General features: G+C 40.7%; 1 protein-coding gene across 1 annotated transcript; it reads left to right on the plus strand.

The window, feature by feature from the left end:
- Nucleotides 1–1,021: 1,021 nt before the first annotated feature.
- cdk18 (cyclin dependent kinase 18) lies at nucleotides 1,022–17,575 on the plus strand. Its single transcript, XM_030776695.1, has 15 exons — nucleotides 1,022–1,139; nucleotides 9,158–9,291; nucleotides 10,801–10,926; nucleotides 11,265–11,321; nucleotides 12,399–12,513; nucleotides 12,935–13,029; nucleotides 13,198–13,260; nucleotides 13,421–13,544; nucleotides 13,917–14,037; nucleotides 14,481–14,578; nucleotides 15,387–15,492; nucleotides 15,760–15,802; nucleotides 17,082–17,172; nucleotides 17,327–17,404; nucleotides 17,541–17,575. The coding sequence occupies exons 1-15, from the start codon at nucleotides 1,022–1,024 to the stop codon at nucleotides 17,573–17,575; spliced, it is 1,404 nt and encodes a 467-aa protein (XP_030632555.1).
- The last annotated feature ends 2,654 nt before the right edge of the window (nucleotides 17,576–20,229 follow it).

The raw sequence follows: 20,229 nt of genomic DNA on the forward strand, positions 1-20,229 counted from the left end.
GTTAAGTATGTATAAACTTGTAATGGAAAACTAATAAATATAACCCAAAGACAGAGGGGGGGAAAGGGAAAGAGAGAGAAATGCACGGTTTCGGTCGATCCTGTGCTCATTGCAGATGGAGTTGGAGTAAACTGTAGAAGAGGGTTTTGCCACACAGTTTGCAGCAGATCTTTGACACTAATTGCCAATAAATGGCATTGCCTTGGCTTCCTCTTCTATTTCAGCATAATTAGTTCAGCAGAGAGTGCATCTCACGCAAGAAATTAAAAAGACCCTAGCAACAGTTCTGGTTCTGCTGCTCAGCAACGCGTCAGGTGGAAAAAGACAGTGTGAAAAAGAATAAAGCTGCAAAGTGGTGATAAAAATGTTGTACTCATTTGATTGGTTCTTTTATTGTGTTCATTTCTGTGAGTAAATCGAATAGGTCGTCTAAAATGCCTCCTGCACAACGTGTATCATTTTCAACCATGCAGAGGTTTGATCACCTTCAGTTGGGTTGCCTTGGTGACAGTGTGTGATGTAACATGGTATGAAAGAGCTCCCAACCTCAGGATCGTTGATGATGTGTTCAAATGCAGCAACCAGTTTTTACCATCTATTGCATAATACTGCAATCTTTCACTTTTTTTAATCTAAAATTGAGCGGACGATAAATACAGGTGCATTAGTATATATCCAAAAGATGTGACATTGGACCAAAATACCAAAATAACAATAAAAAAAAATCTTAAAATTGAATCATACAAAAAACTCACCACCCATTCTTATAGAGTAGGCTATTGCCAAATTTTGTCTGCGGGACTATAAATATGGTTGTCTCTTTGTCAGTGACATCTCCCCCTAGAGGAACTATAAGCATAAAACTGTAATAATAAAAGCACAAAAACCCTTCATAACCCCCAGGGAGATGATGTCTCCTTTTTTTTTCTCTTGTATGTTGTTGTTTTGTTCTCTCTGTCATTTGGAGTCCTTTGGATAAATCTAAGCTTTCCTCTCCCCTTAGGAATTTTGGCCTGGCGAAATGAACAAAATGAAGAACTTTAAGCGCCGCTTCTCTCTGTCTGTGCCAAGGACCGAAACAATAGAGGAGAATGAGTTCACCGAACAGATAAACCAGCTCAACATTCGCCGCAACGAGGGTAAGACCCCTTTCAATACCGTCTGTCACTCTCAGACCACAAGCTGTCGATTTATATTCTGAAGCTGCGAAAAGGTAAGATTCAACATGACCTGTGACTGCACAGTTTTAGAGCCATTTTTTTTTTGCTGGACAGGCTCAAAGTGCAACTTCCAGACTGTGTATATTAATCCTGGCACCAGTATCTCCTCGTGCACATAAACCACCCATTTAAGCAAGCAGTTGTAATTGCTACTAACACTCCAAGTCATTATGTACCAAAACCTTGTAGTTCTTAACCTCATCTAAGTTATTTGCAGGTTGAGGGTTAATCTGGATTTAATTTGTAATAATAAATCACAGGCCATGGGTTGATGGTGTTGGTTATTGAGGGACACATTTCTAAGACTCAAGTCTAAAGTCCTTGCCCTTTTTTGTAATGAGGAGCATATCACACAGAAGCCCAAAGCAGGCCCATTTCACTAGGACTAATCTGTAAGGGAGATGGGAAAGTGCAACACAGGGAGAAATCCTGCTGACCTGGCAGTACTGCCAGCCCCTTAGGCCAAAGAATCAGAGCTGCTGCTGCTGCTGCTGGACGAGATGATCACAGAACAAATCCCTGCCTCACCAGGATACAAATCTAATCCAAATCTCTCATTTAAACTTAGGAAATGAGACCCACTCGAGGCCTGCACCATATCCACAGTAATTATACATTCACTATGCAACACTCAGCATCCACCACCATCACCAAGAAACTGGTCAAACAGAATAAAATGGAATGCAGAGCTGCTAGCAGAGTCACAGGCATCAATAGACGTTTTCACTAGAGAGAGTGTCAAGTAAAAAGTTGTTATGTTTGTTGTACTAAACCATTACATTTACACTAGTCAGTTACTCAAGTACATTTCTTTTGCTGTGTAAATGAAGATCTTGACTCTAGCGGAAACTAGGGGAATAGTCTAGTTATTTTATATATTCAGGTATGGCTCACATCTTTAGCTCTTACCAGCCCTAGCTAGTCTTCATGGTTTGACATTTTGTTATAGTCATTTCTCCTTTTGCATTTAAATGGATATTCAATTATAACACATGCCCGTTAGCAAGCTGCTGGTAGTTGTCCATTGCTAGTTTGGGACTGGAGTAAGGACGCATTTCAGTGTGTCAACTAAAGACATTATTCAGCATGGTCCCTTATTCAACTGGTGACAAACTCTTGCTTGTGCTCTATTCCTCAACCATACACCATCAAAACTAGTGACATGGCCATTCTTCAAAATGGTCCGTTATTCAGCCCCGTGCTGTGTGAGAAACCAGCATGACCAGCGTGCTCAGAAATGTCATTGGATGAAAAATTACGAAAAGAAAAGAAAAGAAAAAAAAAACCATCCAAAGATGTTGCTCATACCATCAGGATGGACAGCGACAGGCTTGGGACCTCCAGCCGTACAGAATAAAATCATGCTCTCTGAGTGATGCATGTCTTCATTCCCCAAGCCACTGTCATGAACTGGAGTGGGATTTGGGCGATGGCACTTGATGTGAACGAAACATTTGTTTAGGGAGTGCTTGGGTTCCTCAGCTGTCTGCTTGAAGCAGCTGTTTCCCTTTTTTTTTCTACATCCAGAGAGCCCGATCTTTTTCCCAACTGTAGTCAAGCAATGTTGATTGGATGGTTTGCATGTCATGCTCTTGCCTACCATGGCCCTGGAGAGCCAGTGTTGATGGAGACAGCTGGAGGATGATGGGGGTTTGGGCGGGAGCAGCGGAGGGAGGGAAGATGAGAAGGGAGGGCAATGAGTTGGTGTTTTTAAAATGTTTTGTTTTTTTATTATTATTCCCCACAAGCCCTAAATTGATTTAAGATTCAAATGTAGAAGGTAAAGCTTGTAATGACTGCGTCAATAGGAGAGATGCTGAGGCCCCTCCATATTTGATACATTCAGTACATTGTGAACAATACTATCTCATATTATTAGAACTTCATTAGTGTGTGCTTAATACAGTTGTCATACCGGGGATTTTTCGGAGTTACTCTCAGGGATCTAATTTAATATTCGTCTGCCTTCATGTGTCTGCATGCTTTGTCTACTTATTTTCATGATATGATGCAGAATCGTGTTTCAACAGAGCAATGTTCAGTCAACCAAAACCAAGGACTGCACAAAATGATTTAATCATGTAAATGTTGTAATATACTTGACTAACAAGCATTTCTTGGCCACCAGAAAGCATGTAAATCATGATAAGGACTGTTATCAGTGCAGCTTCTTTTTTCCACTGGAATAATTCCATCACTTCTTTATGGTAGCTTTGGCAGAAAAACAGTCTAGATGAGAAAACTCACTCTCAGTGACTAGCTCACTTTGTGGATCCGGCATCCCCATGCACCCTGTGTTGTCTGTACTTGACATAGATGAGTGTAGCAATTATCTTCTTTTACTCATTACTGTAATTACCAGTTGTTCTGTGGTGCTGTCCAAGCCTGGTGGCCAAGATTGAATAAAATGTGTTATAATTCCAAACCAAAGCCATCTGGAGTCATGCAGCCTGCAAAGATAAGCAAAGATTCCCCACGAAAAGAATTGAACATCAGAAAAAAAGACCATCGTAAGCGGTAAATCAGTTGAGGCTAGATCAAAGGGAGGTCTTTAACACACATCAAAAAGAAACTTCTCTAATGCCCATACAGTACTCGGGGCTATATTTAGTTGTTTGGTCTCTCAGGCTCCAACGCTAATAGAATCCTGGGGAAGGGTTGATTGTTTAACTACTTAAGTAATCAGTTATGGTCCAGAGGGCAAAAGCCTGAAGACACACTGTTCAGTATCTGACAGACCAGTCCCAATGGGACAGTACAATCAATCCAAGCTAATTCGTTGGTGGTGCTAATTTCACTTGTAACATAAACACTAATTAGCACCTTGTTTTATGCCAGGAGAAACTCTCAGTGTTTACACTGTTTCTGTGTGTTCTCCACCCCAAAAAATATTTGGTATTGTTCTGCAGGCTAATATCCTAATATACAGTGGCCATTTGGCTTAAAAGAGATTTTTGTCTCTTTTGTAAGAACATACCACCCACAAAGCATCACAATTTAGCACAGTCATTGATGGCATTACTCTGGTGATTGTTGAGTGGGCTGAGGTGCTGTTTAATGATATCATTTAGTACAGGAACCCATCTATGCACTCTACTCAGTGAATGTGTGACGTGTTGAGAAGCGGTCTAAAGGATGCAGTATATTTGGATGCAGACAATCATAGAGATGAGTCAATGTACAGTGCAACACATTAAATACTGTATTTATATTGTTTGTCCTCAGTGACAGGCTCTTGCCCCTCTTCCCCCATGCTGGCACAGGAAAAGGAGTGTAAGTGGCTCTAGCTTAAAGCTGTCCTGATCTCTCTGGTTAGCAGCAAATGGGGCACTCAGTAAGAGATTTAACACTGCTGCTGGAGCCAAGCAAGCTCAGTCCACACAATGTTTGCCTTGGTGCATTGTGGACGCTTTCAAAGAGCCGTTGACCAGACTTTTTTTCATTCTCAGTTTTGTCCTTTCTCTCCCCTCTAAAACCAGCATTCCTCTCTCCCATCTCTCAGGAATAAATGTTTGTGTCTTCTTGTTTCTTTGTTTGCTTTTTACTCTTTCATCTTTTTCTGTCATATCTTCTTCCCATATTCTCTAAGGCTGTACCACTGCTCTAAGGTTGGCATGGGGCCAACCACAGCGTTGCCACAGTTGGAATTATTTGTTCATGTTTGCGTTTTCTAGCTCTTTTATTTCCACATGGTGAACGCTGTCCACAAGTAATTACTCTCCCAGAGGTTGGACCCAAGCTATTCAACCTGACAAATACTATATATGCACAAACCACTGAGGACTCACACAAACACTCTTTTCTGATTCTCCATCTTCATTAGTCCTGCGTTTGCTTCGCCCTCTCTGGGCTAAGGCTTACAAAGACGGGAAATTGACTTTGTAAGGCATATTTTGTCCTTTTCCAAGCAGGCTGTCTGCTCACTGATTCAAGGTATTTTTGTGCTCACAGCTAGAGATTGTATGCTGTTTGATTGGTAAAAGAATAAAATGGGCATATATGCATGTTGGTGTGTTTGTGTATGTGTGTGTGTGTGTGTGTGTGTACATGAGTCGAGGACAGTGACAGTTTGCTGCTGGATATTCAGAAGACAATCACTGCCAGAGAAAGGGAAATGACTCGCCTGCAATGACCCCAATTACCAACAGAGAGATCAAAGTGCTCGCTGCTGCTGTGATATTTAAATTATGAGCCCGGATAGGGCCTCAGCTTTTCATATCTGCAAATGAAGGCACCGCGGCCCACCACCGCCCCCTCCCCAGGCTCCCTCTGCCTCTCTCTCTCGGCTGCCATGCCTTTGTGCCATGCATGAAAAAGAGGAGGGTTACAGCTCTCTCTTGCCTACCTCAGAATATTAATGAGACAGTGTACTGAGCACCCCTCTCCTCTCCCAGCCCCCTCCACCCCCCAAGCAGACACCCACCCCACCCCCCCCGAGCAACCCCCTCTCCCCTCCACCACCTCTTCATTTGGATGTATGGGTTGCTTTGTGTTTTTCCCAGTAAGAGAGTTTGACTGAGAATAACATTTGACTGTTTGTGTTTCTCTCTTTGAAACTCTTGTTATTGAAGTGCTATGTAAGGTGTGTGTGTGTGCGCGCGTGTGTGTGTGTGCGTGAGGGTGAGAGAGAAACGAGCGCAAGAGAAAGAAGAGAAGAGGGAGTAAAGGGGAATTGAATTACTGATATAATGAAAGAGAGGATGTGAAATAAATATTAATGATTCAGCTGGCTACCTGAGAGACAGAATAGCTCACTCTTGTTACTCCTATCTTAACATTGCCTTTGTTAACAGCCAGGATCACCATAGCAACAAGCAATTAAATGGCAGCATGCATTTTTACATCGAGAACGAGTTGAGAATCATGCAGCTGTACAATAAACAGATCTCTGCCAACTCTGATCACAGAACACACTAAATGTTTAACAAAAAAGTAGAGGGGGAAAGCAAGTATGAACTTTTTAGCCTAAAGTGCTACATTTGAAAACTTGAGCTAAATGTAACTGTGGCTGTCAACCACAATCCATGACATACATGCATTTTATTTAAGCTTTTTGTCTACATCTGAAAATAGAGACCGGATATGTGTATTTTTTCTCTATCACTGTTGTTTTTACTGGCTGGAGAGAGCACTGAAACAATATGATAGTACAGTTTTCTATGCAAAACATCTAACAGAAAAAAAAAAAATTCTCACTTTTGACTGTCTCTAAATGAAATGGTTTTTGAATATGCCTATGGTATGTTGCACTTGTTACCTGAAACATCAAATATCACTTGAGAGAATTGGGTGATTCATCCTTGCTCTTTGCTCATATAATGGCTATTCTCAATATTACCAAATAGAGAATTGCTCTGGCTAGGGTATTAGTCTTATTAACTATGGAGAGAGGGGGCGAGGAAAGCCTTTTGATCAGTGAGCGAGGCTTCGTAGTGCTTTCAAGGCTGTCGTTCACATAAAGGAGCATTAGTGATCCTTTGTGCTGCTGTTTCTAAAAAAAAAAAAAAAAAAAGAAAAGGATGAAACATGAAAAAAAAAACAAGTGAAAGCAAGAGCAAGGGTAGAGTAAGATGGTTTTCCTTTCTTCTTTGCAAGGAACTCTCTAGTGTCTGTGAACTGAAACCTTATGCAATGTTTTATGCGTATAAATTAATTTGGACACAATCGTGACATTACTGTTCTTCTACTTTTTGAATGGCTTTCCCTGAAAGAACGGCATTGCACTCTACTATAAGGCTGTAACCACGACGATTTCACTTCAGACATCAAGTGGACAAACCAGTCTTAAGTCTCAATGCACAAAGGACAGGATTGGTACTAGGAATGGAGTGTTACTGTCTCCTATACATTCTTATTCTCCTGTTCTTTTTCCGATCAAACGTGTTTTACATGCAACTAAGGGAATTTAGCCCGTCAAATAGCTTAGAGATAGGAGGTAAAGAAAGTTTGATGAATCTTGCTCTCCAAGGGATCATACTTGATTATACATGCTTGATCAAAATTCTGTCCCAGTATGCTCTGTAAACTAAATGAGAATTTAGTTATGTTTCATTGAGGATAACCACAGAACTGTGTTTGACATGACATGGACTCAATATGCCCTCTTTAACCAGAGCCTCAGTGTTTTTGCAATAATTAGCTTGGGGCTTATTGATGACCTTTTCTCCATGTACACTTTGAGCTTAAGGGGAAACTTAGTCCAAGTCAACTTTAAACATGATTCTCAGCTCCTATGACCCAAAGACCATTTATTCCCAAACTTTATGGTTCATATCACAGTATGGCCTTTCTCCTCTATCTCTTAACTTTTTGGACATCAAAGCCACGCATTTGCTCCCTCAGTATTCAGAATGCATGAACGAGGAGTTTGAGCCTGGTGTGTGTGCGTGAGTCTGTGTGTGTGTGTGTGTCTGTGTACATGTGTACATGTGTGTGTGTGCGTATGCGCAATGACTGTGATGGGGATTTGATCTCATCTGATCCATTGCAGACAGTCATCTTTACCTTTCATCAGCTGGCCGTAAGCTGGAACACAGAGGAAAAGTGACACTGTGCAGTAAAGGTCAGGATACGCCAGCTCAGATCAGATGAAATGTGCTTTGATACATAATCCAAACACAAGCTGCTGGACCAGTCGGGATCCAATTTTTGACCCTGTCTCCTCAGCACACTCTGGGTCAAAGCTCAGAAAACCCAGAACACCAAGCGTTCCAAAGAGGGAACCACGCTGGTTCCTGCATACAGCCTGCATTGCACCAAGTGCCACAAAAGATTAGGTTCATATTTAGCCCTCCACTGATTTAAAGCCCTGAAACTGCGGCACTCCACGTTTAATCTAAATTTCACATTCGGTGATGAGCAACAAATCAGAACTATAATAGATCAAGATCAAGTGAGTATTCAGTTGAAAAATAAAAACAACATTCTTCACATCTGCAGTGATCTTCACACATGGTTTGATAAAATCTCAGATTAGCTGGCATTGTTGATGGCAGTCGTCAGCAGTAATACCATTTGCCGTGTTTCAGTCCAAATGCTGAGATAGAGATTTCCACTTTCAGCTCGAAAAGATAATCGGTAAAATGAGAATAGATGTGCTTGGCAGCAGATTCTCATTCACCACGGCCTCACCCAATAATGAGGTGGATCTCAATTATGCCACTCCCGTGCTGTGAAATGGACCAGGCCTCAGTCACAATGCCTCTTGAGGCCCTTCAAGCCCCCTCGTCCAAATTGAACTGATGGAGCAGAAAAGCCATTTTGATTTCGCTCTCACCTCCGAAGCGGTCCAGACACGGCTCATGTGGCTCCGCTGATAATGCCGACCTGCTGGCGTCTGAGACTGGGAGCGGGGGTCGAGCGTCACCATCAGTTCGCATCAGGTGTGGTTTATAGGTCTATAATTGGATTTGTGCTGACAGTCTGTTGACACAGAATATATTAATTGGGGTGGTAGATTGACATGCATTTAGATAGCCACATCAGAAATGCATTAAACCACTGCTGTAATTGCCATCAGCTTCATAATTGTGTCTCACTTGATTAATCATGATTCCCATCATCAACATATGGTGGAGCTGACCTCATAGTTATTGTGTCATAGGGCCAATCAGTGCAAGGTTGAAAGGTGACCATCTCATATGGATGCAAGCTCGCAGCTGTGAATAGTTCAGGATCTTTAAATACCATTAGGTGCCTATCATAAATTAGTACAAAGGAAAGCTGTGAATGACATAGTGCTAGCTCTTGACTATACAACATATGTGATCCTGAGTAACTAGCAATCAACACGTTACTTACTACAGCTGCCTTTTCTGCAGTCTGAGCTGGCTCTGTGTGGCCTAGAGCTTCGTGCACTTCCACTGAAAGCAAGGTGAGAATTAGATTATGCTCTACTCATACCAACAGGTGAAGGTCTGCTTTTTTTCCCTCCACAGATCTCGTTCCTAACAGTTTGGGTTTGCCCAGACTGCACCCAGAACCCAGTCCACTGGCCTCAGACAACAGATCCCAGTCTCCCACCCAGCTTCACTACCGGAGTAAACACCAACACCGTCGCTTTTCCATGGAGGTCAGTATCACTGCACCCGCAGATTGAATACACAGACAAAACGACACACGTTACTGAACACGTACATCTGTGCTCCTGAATGTGAGTTCAGCACTCCACAGGCTAAACAGGGATTTTTATGCATGTGTGTGTGTGTGAGAGTGAGAAAGTAATAAGGGGTCCTCACGCAGGTCACTGTTTCCACACAGGACTAGCACTTCTTCTGGACCCAGAACAGACACTGATCAAAGGAATCAAAATACTTTAGTTAAAATTATGTTCTGGTAAACTAACTAGACATATACAAAAACCAAAATATTATTTGTTTGTACTTATCAAGGCGTGAAAATCTATTAAATGACCGAAACATGAATGACAGCCCCATTATCAGTATTTTTGGCTGACCTTGTTCAGGAGTTAAAAAAAACAAGCTCAGGGGACATAAGTGCAAGTAACCAAAGCCGCAGACATCGGTATCAGATAGCGTCATCATTTTCAGCCTCCTCCTTCATCTCAGTGTTACCACTTAGTCAATTGTCTCTGAGTGTGATAGACAAAAACAAGCCTCCTCTTCTGGCCCTCTCAAGTCACTTGGTCTATTGGAGTCAGTTGCATGTATAGAAAAGAAATATGAAGCTTTCGGATGAATGGACGCGATAGGTAATTTCTGAGTTAAGCTCAGTGACACCGAGACTTCACATTCAGAGTTGTCTTGGCCTCCTGTCACTTCTTGTATTCAACAGTCATGTATCTCAAGGGGGGGAAATTGGAGTGAATGCCCTCTCCATTTTCAAATCCTTTGGGGTTCTTTTCTGCTCTCTCAAACCTTTATCTGCGCTGTGCACCCTCATCTCATTCCCACAGGGTAGGCTGGAGAGAGGCACTTACATTTCAAGCGTCAGTATGGATGTTTTTTTTTTAACTTTCCTTTTCTTTTTTTTTTCTTTTTTTTTTTTTCGCTTGACAGTTTTATTGCTCTGGCGCACACACAAAAAAAAAAAAAAGAGAAAAAAAAAAACCTTCTTAAGAAACCCAGAAATAGAAATTATAGTCCAGCAGCTTTAAGACCACACACAAGTACTTCCCTCCAGTTACACTATTTTAGAACTTATCCTAAACCCACAGATGAAATTGTATATTTAGTTTATGATGATTGAACACCATAGCTCTCTGCAAGCCCTGCAGCTTATTCAGACCACGATAGAATCCATGATCAAGTTAAGTACAATGTGACCGATTTTTCATTTCAAGGCATATAGAACCCGGTGAACCATAAGCTATGAATGAATCACCGTGACTTCTCTTTTCAAAAGGCTTTGTCTTTGATCTGAAAATGTCCAGGTGTACAGATGACAGGAGCCACTGATTCGCATTGACATTCTGAATCCTCAGATGTGGTCTTCGTCTTAGAGTCCATCAGCAATGGGCGCTGTTGGTACTGTTCCTGAAGATTGAACATCTCTAAGATGGTCTTTCATTGTGTTGGTTTGTGTGTGTGTGTGTGTATGTATGTGTGTGTGTCTGGAGCAGGATGTAAGTAAGCGGATGTCTCTCCCCATGGACATCCGCTTGCCTCCAGAGTTTCTGAAGAAACTGCAGATGGAAAGCCCTGAGCCCTGCAAACCCCTGAGCCGCATGTCCAGAAGAGCCTCACTGGTCAGTCCAAGCACCTCACACTACAACATACTCGACTCATTTCCAGCCAAAATCCCTGCTAGCTGCTTTAAATCTCTGGTCTGGCAGTAGACCAGAGACTGGTAATTCCGCAGTGTGAGTGTGAGTTAATCAGCTCTTAGAATGTGGGCAATGGTGAGAAACTTCAAACACCTCTTTCACATACAGATGAGGTACTGCTAAAGAAAGGATGTATTTAAAAATGTTTCGGCTGAAAGACCATGTGGCCGATACTTAGCAGAAAATGTATTAACTTAAGGGTGGTCATACTTTCTCATTAACCAAGTGAATTTTGTGTTTCTTCCTCTTTTGTTTTTTAGTCTGATATTGGGTTTGGGAAGCTGGAGACTTATGTGAAATTGGGCAAATTAGGAGAGGTAAGACCTCACATGCTCCCTTCTCTTCTGGTAAATAAAAATATGTGAGGTGATCCGTTTCAATCTACAGGTCATGCCAAGCAAAAACAAACAGACTAGTTTATACACACAGCAATGATAAGAATCAAGGATCAAATCCAGTCTTTCAGGCAAGGTTCCATACAGACTCACCAGCATGTAGTTTACAGTAAATATGCCATCTGTTCTGTGAAGCTTTTGCAAGGCTCACTTAAACAAGGTTTTCAAAAATCGTTTTCATGTGGTGAAGGCAAAAAGTCATCAGTTTAAGATCGGCTCAAAGCTATACCACTGAAAAGCTGTCAATTTTCCATTAGCTGCAAGAAAGCACATAGTTTGTAAATCATGAAAAATGCTGTTCTACATGCTGCTTAAGGATTAGTCACTGTCAGAATGCTGTGAATAATAACAAAATCCCTAAGAGAAAATATTGGACATTGACTATATTTTAAAGTCAGACTTGCTCAGAAGATCTATCAAAAAAGCAAAGTGAATTGGAAAACTGAGCAAGGCCATTAAAGATGGGCAGATTTATTTTTTAAGAAACCCTGTGTGAGTAGTTTTGCATTTTACATAAGGAGGTATTGCAGTATGCTGCTCACTGAAGATCACAGGCTGAATACTCAAATTGGCTGCACTACATTGACAGCTGATTAGAGTAATTTTGCAACTTTTTCTCAGTCCTACGTTTCTCTACTTCCTTCCTCGCCCATCTCCCTTTTTTTCTCCTATAAAACATAGAGTAATGCAAACACTTAATTTTATGGTAGATTCGATATTTCTCTCATTTTCACATATGTGGTTATTTCAGATAGACTTGCACCAGAAAAAGAAAGTTAGAGTTATATTTTATGGGGTATGATAAATATATATTGTGTATATATAGGTGTAGATGCCTTAATTGTAGAGGTATGCATGAAGACATAGGCTTTATGTGTAGAAATACATGTACCTTACATGTCCCGTAGAAAACCTCTGCTTGAGAACAGATTGCCTGAGGTTTTTTTTTTTCTTTTTCTTTTCTTAAGTCTAAAATCTACCTCTGTTTTTCTTATTTAGGGGACATACGCCACAGTATTCAAGGGTCGCAGTAAGCTCACCGAGAACCTGGTAGCCCTGAAAGAGATCCGACTGGAGCATGAAGAAGGCGCTCCTTGCACGGCCATCCGGGAAGGTAGTGGCCAGCCTTCAGAATAACGGCAGAGACAGACCACTGCAGAATTACTTGTGATTTTGAGCTCACAGTTGTTAAAGTACAGATTGTGGCAAGGAGCAAATCCTAGACTAGAGAGCTTCAGGCGCCTTCTCCCCTGAGCCCAAATCACTGCCTCTAAATGAGACCATGCGTACGTGACCTGCTTGCTTAATAAAGCTTTCCCAACACGAGACAACGCTGCCACCCAGTGTGCGCCAACGAAAATATCCACACGGGTCTAGCTTTTGTGGATGACTCATACTACATGTCTTGTAACTCCAAATTCACAGTTTTGACACGATCTAGTGATGGATTAGACAACTGCACAGTGAACAGGTCTAATGAATCATTTCTTAGGTAGTAGCGTTATAACTGACGTTTTCTCTGTGTGTACATACAGTGTCACTGCTGAAGAACCTGAAACATGCTAACATCGTGACTCTGCATGACATCATTCATACAGACCGGTCTCTAACGCTGGTCTTCGAGTATCTGGTAAGTTTTCTCGTAGTCTTTCCTCAAAGTTATAAAAGGACAGCTAGTACTTTTATTAACAAAGCAAACCATTTACTTAATGCATAGTGCAGTTACACAACAAAGCCCCTGTTTTCACTGTGTATTATTAGTATATCGTGTTCAGCATGATGACGTTTCTCCTGACAGGACAGTGACTTGAAACAATACTTAGACAACTGTGGAAACCTCATGAGCATGCACAATGTTAAAGTAAGTGTCTTCTGTTTATTTGTCAACCTTATAATACACAGCATTAAGTACAGTTACCAGAACACCCCATCAATTCTTCTATAATCAAGTAACAATGTAGTATTCAAATCCCTATCTCTCTTTTACTTGTTCTTATTTTCTCCCCCCTCTCTCCCTCTAGATATTTATGTTTCAGCTGCTCCGTGGCCTGTCCTACTGCCACAAGAGAAAGATATTACACAGAGACCTAAAGCCCCAGAACCTACTTATCAATGACAAAGGGGAACTTAAACTAGCTGACTTTGGTGAGGCTTGTTCTATGACTCATATCAGCCATAATGGAGCTGATGATCCACTTTGATTTATTCCGAAGATCATTCTTTGACTTTTAAGATGAATAAAGAAATCTTTACAAGAAACATGCTTGTCTTTTTGAGCACTGTGGATCTAGACAGCATTGCTGCACTGGTAACTGCTGATGCTTATAGAATTTAAATGCAAATTTAACAAATACGCACCAAATATGTCTGGTCAAATAGTGTGGGAAAGAGTTCTTCTGATAAAGTTGGCCTGACCTGAAGTTGTTTTTAGATCTACTTCTAGGGTAAGTCACTCAGTTACCAGGCAGCACATTTTCTTAAATGAAATATGTGCCTTGTCTTTCCCCGGCTTGCTAGGTTTAGCAAGGGCCAAATCTGTCCCGACAAAAACCTACTCCAACGAGGTGGTCACGCTGTGGTATCGCCCCCCTGATGTTCTGCTGGGTTCTACGGAATACTCCACTCCCATCGACATGTGGTGAGGTCTTCATTCTCCCTGGTACCTACCCTGCTCAGCAACACACCGTCAAAACCAGGCATTAAGCAAACCACTTATTTTCCTCTCTGAGATGCTTTTTTTTTTGTTGTTGTTGTTGTTGTTGTTCTCTGAACATTTTAAAAAGTACTTTGCAAGTTTGAAGCCAGGTGTGCCGATATGTAATTCTTAAAATGAATATGCACTTACTGTGGGCATTTTGCAGTAAATGTCTTTTTGGCATCCTCCCAGGTAAATGCTAAAATGCAAGATCCAACACTTCACTGCTTCATTTCTAGTAATTCCTCATGCATGCAGATGGAAACCACGCATGATAAAAGAAATCACAACAGAATCCAAATATCTTTAGTCACAAAGTGTGAACGTATGAAATAAAGAATATAACAGGAAAATATTGCAATGTTGTTTTATTGGCATGTGTTCAGGGGTGTAGGATGTATCCTGTTTGAAATGGCTACGGGGCGACCCATGTTTCCTGGATCTACAGTGAAGGAAGAACTCCACCTGATCTTTCGGCTCATGGGTACAGTTTGTCTGTTTATTTTGTTGGTGTGTATGGACAAATAAAAATCTAAATAAGTGACCCTTATGGGCTTACAGACTTGACATAACTGGTTTGATGACTTGTCCATTGTCAACAGTCGTAAGGTTTTCTTTTTTGGGGCAAAAAAAAAAAACAATATAGTCAAAGAAACCCTGAGGTATTGTCATTTTTGTTTTAACAGCTTCCCTGTTTTATCTCTTTAACGTCCTGGATAGCATCCTTCTCTTAAGAGACTGCCATTGGGGATGCTCTTGTCAAAGCAGACATCTTTATGACCTCTTTGCTCTGCTTTATCTTCAGTTATCAGTTTAGCCACAAAAAGACTAAAATAACCCTCAAGGTGGTCCATCAGAAATAGTTCTGCATTCCTTATGGGCCATTGTGAATGACCTGTCCAGACAGATATTCTCAAAATATGTATGAGTATTTTTGTCTATATTTAAAATCCTAGCTGTATGCATGGGGAATAGCTCATTTTTCCATTTTGAGAGTATGATCGTTCTTCCTCCCTGGCTACTTACTGGGTTAAACATGCATCCGTGCCATGACTGGGCATTCAACCCATTTAGTGCTTTATGCAAATTTTTGAACTTACAAAAGGTAATCCACTTAAGTCGGCAATGTTCTTAAGAACTATGTTTATCATACAGTATTGAGCTCCACTCTGTGCTTCCTGCAATGTCACCAAGTAAAATCTAATCTATGTTAGTTAATCTATGTGATAGCAAATTTAATCTCCATGATAGCAAGATGTCCTAGTTCTGTTTTTCTTATTCCTCTTTATTAGGCACACCCACTGAGGATGTTTGGCCAGGTATCTCGGCCAATGAAGAGTTCAAGACCTACCTGTTTCCCCAGTACAAGGCTCAGCAACTCATTAACCATGTGCCCAGGTATCAAATTCATGTCCAAATCAGTGACTTTTAAACTTATTGGGCTACATTTTCTGAAAGGAGAAACCACATATCCAGAAAGTGAATTCGTATGTGCACCCTGCATGCCTTGCTCCTCAGTACATTTGACATGCTCAGTTGATGAGTTATGGGTTTTACATATACACGGTAACACAATCATGTAATTGTTTATTTTTTCTGATATAAGTCAACAGGAGTTCACTAACTCTAATAATCACTTTCTGTCTTTGCTACTGCTGATACTAGACTGGACACAGAGGGGATAGACCTCCTTTCAGCCCTTCTTCTGGTGAGGACCAAAGATGTGCACAGCAGGAAATAAACATAACATGTTCATTATACCCACATTTAAGCGTTTAATAGACTGTAGATGGACTGCACCATGGAAAAATAGTATATTTTAGAGATAATGAGGAAACCCCTGGTTTGTGCCAGAGTCTGACATTAAAGCACAGCCCCATAGCTTCCCATTGAACTGACACACTATGGCTGTGTGAGTCAGGGCAGGGGAGGGGTGCACCCTCATCCATCAGGGGACTTTATAAGAACACATGGAACATGTGAAGAGGTCAGTGTGGAACTTTGCAGTGGATCTGTCACTATTTAGGTTTACAGAGGGCCTTGGTAAAGATGGTCTTGTTAAGGGTCTGAGAGCAGAGCTCAGCTGAGGCTAGCTGTGCTTCAGAAACAAGGCTAATTAAGGTGTCGGCTCCCTCGTCTGCCGGAGCCTCACCGGATGCCTCAGCCATGAGTTCCAATTAGTCTTATAGCGGAAGGACTGTCAAACAAAGAGCATCATTGTGTTATCAAAACACAGGTAAACAAGATCGCACTGACACTCCGACTCTGCCTCCAGGAGATGAATGGAGAAAGGAGAAATGTTTGGAAAACTTTATCTTCAAACAGTCTGCTTTAAATTCAAATGAAAAGGCAGGAGCTTGGGTGTATTTGTTTTTCTTTGTTTTTCGGGGGGGTTTTTTGTTGTTGTTTTTTTTTTTTCTTAAAAGTCTTAATTTAAGACATTAACGTGAAATACCGCATTGTTAATAGGAAAACAGTGTGGGTGCTGCTGTGTGTGTCTGTGTGTGTGTGCGTGCGTGTGGGCGCATGCGCCTGAACACAGCATGAGCGAGAGGTGACCTGTCAGTATGATGAAAGACTCTGGCGCACTGCAGAGCACCCGATTCGTTAATGGTGACAGCGCCCTTAATGAGTCAGAGCCTCACACCTGTTTCTCATCAAGCAATGCTGACTGACGCTGAGACACCGACTCTAATACAGCACTCATTTGATACCCTGCCAGCTCCACACAAAACAATTTTATACCCCAAGAACCTGGCAGCTGTGTGATGGATCACTTCATTTTTAAAACCATTTTATAGCTGAAGAATCAACAAGTTAAATTACTGAAAATTCAGACAGTAATGAGGCAAAAGACAAAGATCTAACGTATTTCATCCAAATGCATGCACGCAGACACAGATGCAAACACACACACACACACACATTCTCTCTCACTCTGTCTTTCTCTGCCCCTCTGATTGTCAGTGCTTGTTGTGTGTCTACAGTATGACACCAGGAGCAGGATCTCAGCAGAGGATTCTCTGAGACACTCTTACTTCCTGAGTCTTGGAGAGAACATCCACACTCTACCAGACAGTGAGTGCTTATCCAAACAATGCCAATGCTCATTGACTAAACAGAATTTCATGTTAGACTATGATAGTATGCCATAAGCTCTAAAAATGTATCTTTCAGCTATCTGGTCTCTCTCTCTCTGTCTGTCTGTCTCTCTCTCTCTCCCTTTCTCCAGCATCCTCTGTGTTTTCTCTTAAAGAGGTCCAGCTGCAGAAGGATCCTGGGCACAAAAGTTCCGTATTCCAGCCAGCAGGTTATTATTGCTGCTGTTTCCTACCAACAGTTTTCTCCAGTCTAAGATTAATCACCACACATGCACTGTTCTGTATGCAGCTCACGCATCCAAACCACTGTAACAACGTTTTTTTTTTTTTTTCTCCCAAATCCAGGTCGAGGCAAGAACCGCAGACAGAGCATATTCTGAAGGATGGAGGGATGAGTACACGTAGGGTTCAGAACAAATCACTCTGGAAGAAATGACTGTATATACCATCACTTCTCCTAATCAGCCCCCAACACAGACCCAGACACATGCGCACACACAAACACACACACACTGAACACAGGGTTTAGGAAAAAGTTTGCACTGCAAAAAAAGTGACTTTAATCATTTCTTATACCACATCTTTGCTTGCCATACAGCTCTCCCTCCTCTACCAAACGCTATGGCTCCCTTCCTCTGTCCCCTGTCACTAAATCTCTATTTTCGTTCCCTCCTCCCCCTTGTGAAAACTGAATACTTGACATAGCAGTCTCTTCAAAAATTCTGTACTGAACTTGCTCTGCTGTCAATACAGTGTTTGCCTACTCTATAGCCTAGAGCTCAAAATAATTATGGAGCAGACCAGTATATAGCTTTATAAAATTCATAGTCATTTTCTGTTCTTGACCCAGACAGTTTGGCTCTACTGAGCACATATTTGCTTCGGGTATATGTGGTTGTATTTATTCTCTGAGAAACACTGTAAAACCTATTCTGATTCTCTCCATAGTGAGTGTAACTCTTTTCTCCATTTTAACTTTTGCCAGATTGAATCCGTGCATGAGCTTACACGCAGAAGTCTTAAGACTTTCCATGCAGATCTTTTCAAATACATCTGAGTAGAAGCAAAGTTATCCATCACTTTTTTATGGCACAAACACATCAACATTACCTCTAAGCATGCAGATATACTTATAAACCAGTGATAGGTACAGTTAGAGATAGCCTTCTATATAATTTTAAGTTTTGCACCTTGTAATATAATCTGGACACCTGCGATAAAATGAAACCTTAAGCCACTGAATCAGATGATAGATTGGAAAGTGTTATTGCTGGTCTTATGATTTCACATAGATGGTTACTGAAGTGATTATCATCTACTGAAGCATTTGAAAGTGTCTTATTCAAATCATATGAGAAAGTGAGACTGTTTTTGAAGAATCCTGTCAGGGTTGGTGTGATATACTGTTATGTAAAATATAAAACAATATGATCCTCACAGATAATATGAGTTCTCACAAGAATTTGCACATGACTTGAGGTTGATTACAGAGGTTTGAATGAATTGCTTCACTATATTTGCACATAGCATACAAGTTTCCTCTTGAATTTTTGTCTTGAAATTTATTTTACTTTTGTTTCCTCTTAAACTTTCAACACCATGAGCCCAAAGTCTAGGCACTAACTATTTATTATGAAAGCCAGTTTGCATTGGTGAGTGCGGTATGGCAATGTGGTTGAAGGGTGATTTGGAGATGACAAGAACTTTGCATCTAAAGATCCACTAGGAGGCAACAGATACCATAGTGGAGAGAGAGAGAGAGAGAGAGAGAGAGATGTTCAAATTCACTACTTTTTATTTTAATTTAGTATCAATGAGAAGGTACTGTTGTGTGTGTTTTGTGGTACATAAAATATTTTAAATACTCTACTGGAAAGAATATTAATATATATGTATTTTAACAAGTGTTTTCAATATTCCCTGTGAATTTTTGCCAGAAAAGAGATGACTGTATTAAATGACTTTAGATCATGTCTAAACGTTTTATAAAAGATTTAGTATATATAGATTTTTGTATGAAATGTGATATTAAATATTTTACGTGATTTGTCTATTCTATTAAAATCTACTGAAGCTGAATGTATTGTGACTGCTGAAAAACCAAAAGTGATTGAATAACAAATAATGAAATAAATGATGAAGTTCTCTATATTGAAATCACTTGTGTGGACTTTTTATTCATCTAAAATGGTACTGATCTCATTTCTCACTGTAAATTAAGCCACTCAACTTGTCATCTCAAGCAGTGTTCCCACGTAGTTAAATTCTCAGTTTTTCTCTGTAAAACAAAGGTGTGTTCACGTGTCACCCAAAGGATTTTGTGTCTGAGTCCACCCACAGTAAATAAGGAAGTGTTCTGTGTTCCCTATGATGTGGAAGTTTACCAGTGAATTTTATATAGAGTCTGAGCTGATCCTGTGTCCACTCAAGCAATCTGTCAAGTCCAGGCCCTGGACACATACCTCTTCAGCTATACTTCAGCAGTTGCCAAGGGTTAATCATATAAAGTTTACTAAGGAAGGTTTCTTCTCACACTGTTAAAGTCTTTTTACAGTCATAACTGTTCTTCAAATAAAATGTCGGTGGAACCTACAAAAGACTTTATAAGTATGAATCAAGCTAAACTATGTCATAACTTCTTGATTCACCATTCACTTTTAAAACAACTAAAGAGAAAATAGAGGGGGACGTTATAAATAGAAAAACTATAAATATTTATCTGTATCTTAACCCCCAAATATTAAATGTGTCTCTGCGTACCAAATGTCTCTGACAAGGAAGACTTAGGGCGTTTACACCACTCATACGAGCGGCTCCTGTCCTACCGACCCAGCGGGAATAATGACAGAGGGTCAAGCCAATTTAAATAGTTTTCCCCTGTGATCAAACCTCACCATTGCACTTAAAAACGATAGTCCGGTGTCCTCACGACACGCGAAAAAGTGCAATGGATTAGAGCCTTTACGCGCAAATGGAGTTTTTGTTAAAAAGAAAAAATTTCACATGTTACATGACTATCGAAGATTATTAATGT

This window comes from Chanos chanos, chromosome 6, assembly GCF_902362185.1.
Source record: "Chanos chanos chromosome 6, fChaCha1.1, whole genome shotgun sequence".
NCBI classification, from domain to species: Eukaryota; Metazoa; Chordata; class Actinopteri; order Gonorynchiformes; family Chanidae; genus Chanos; species Chanos chanos.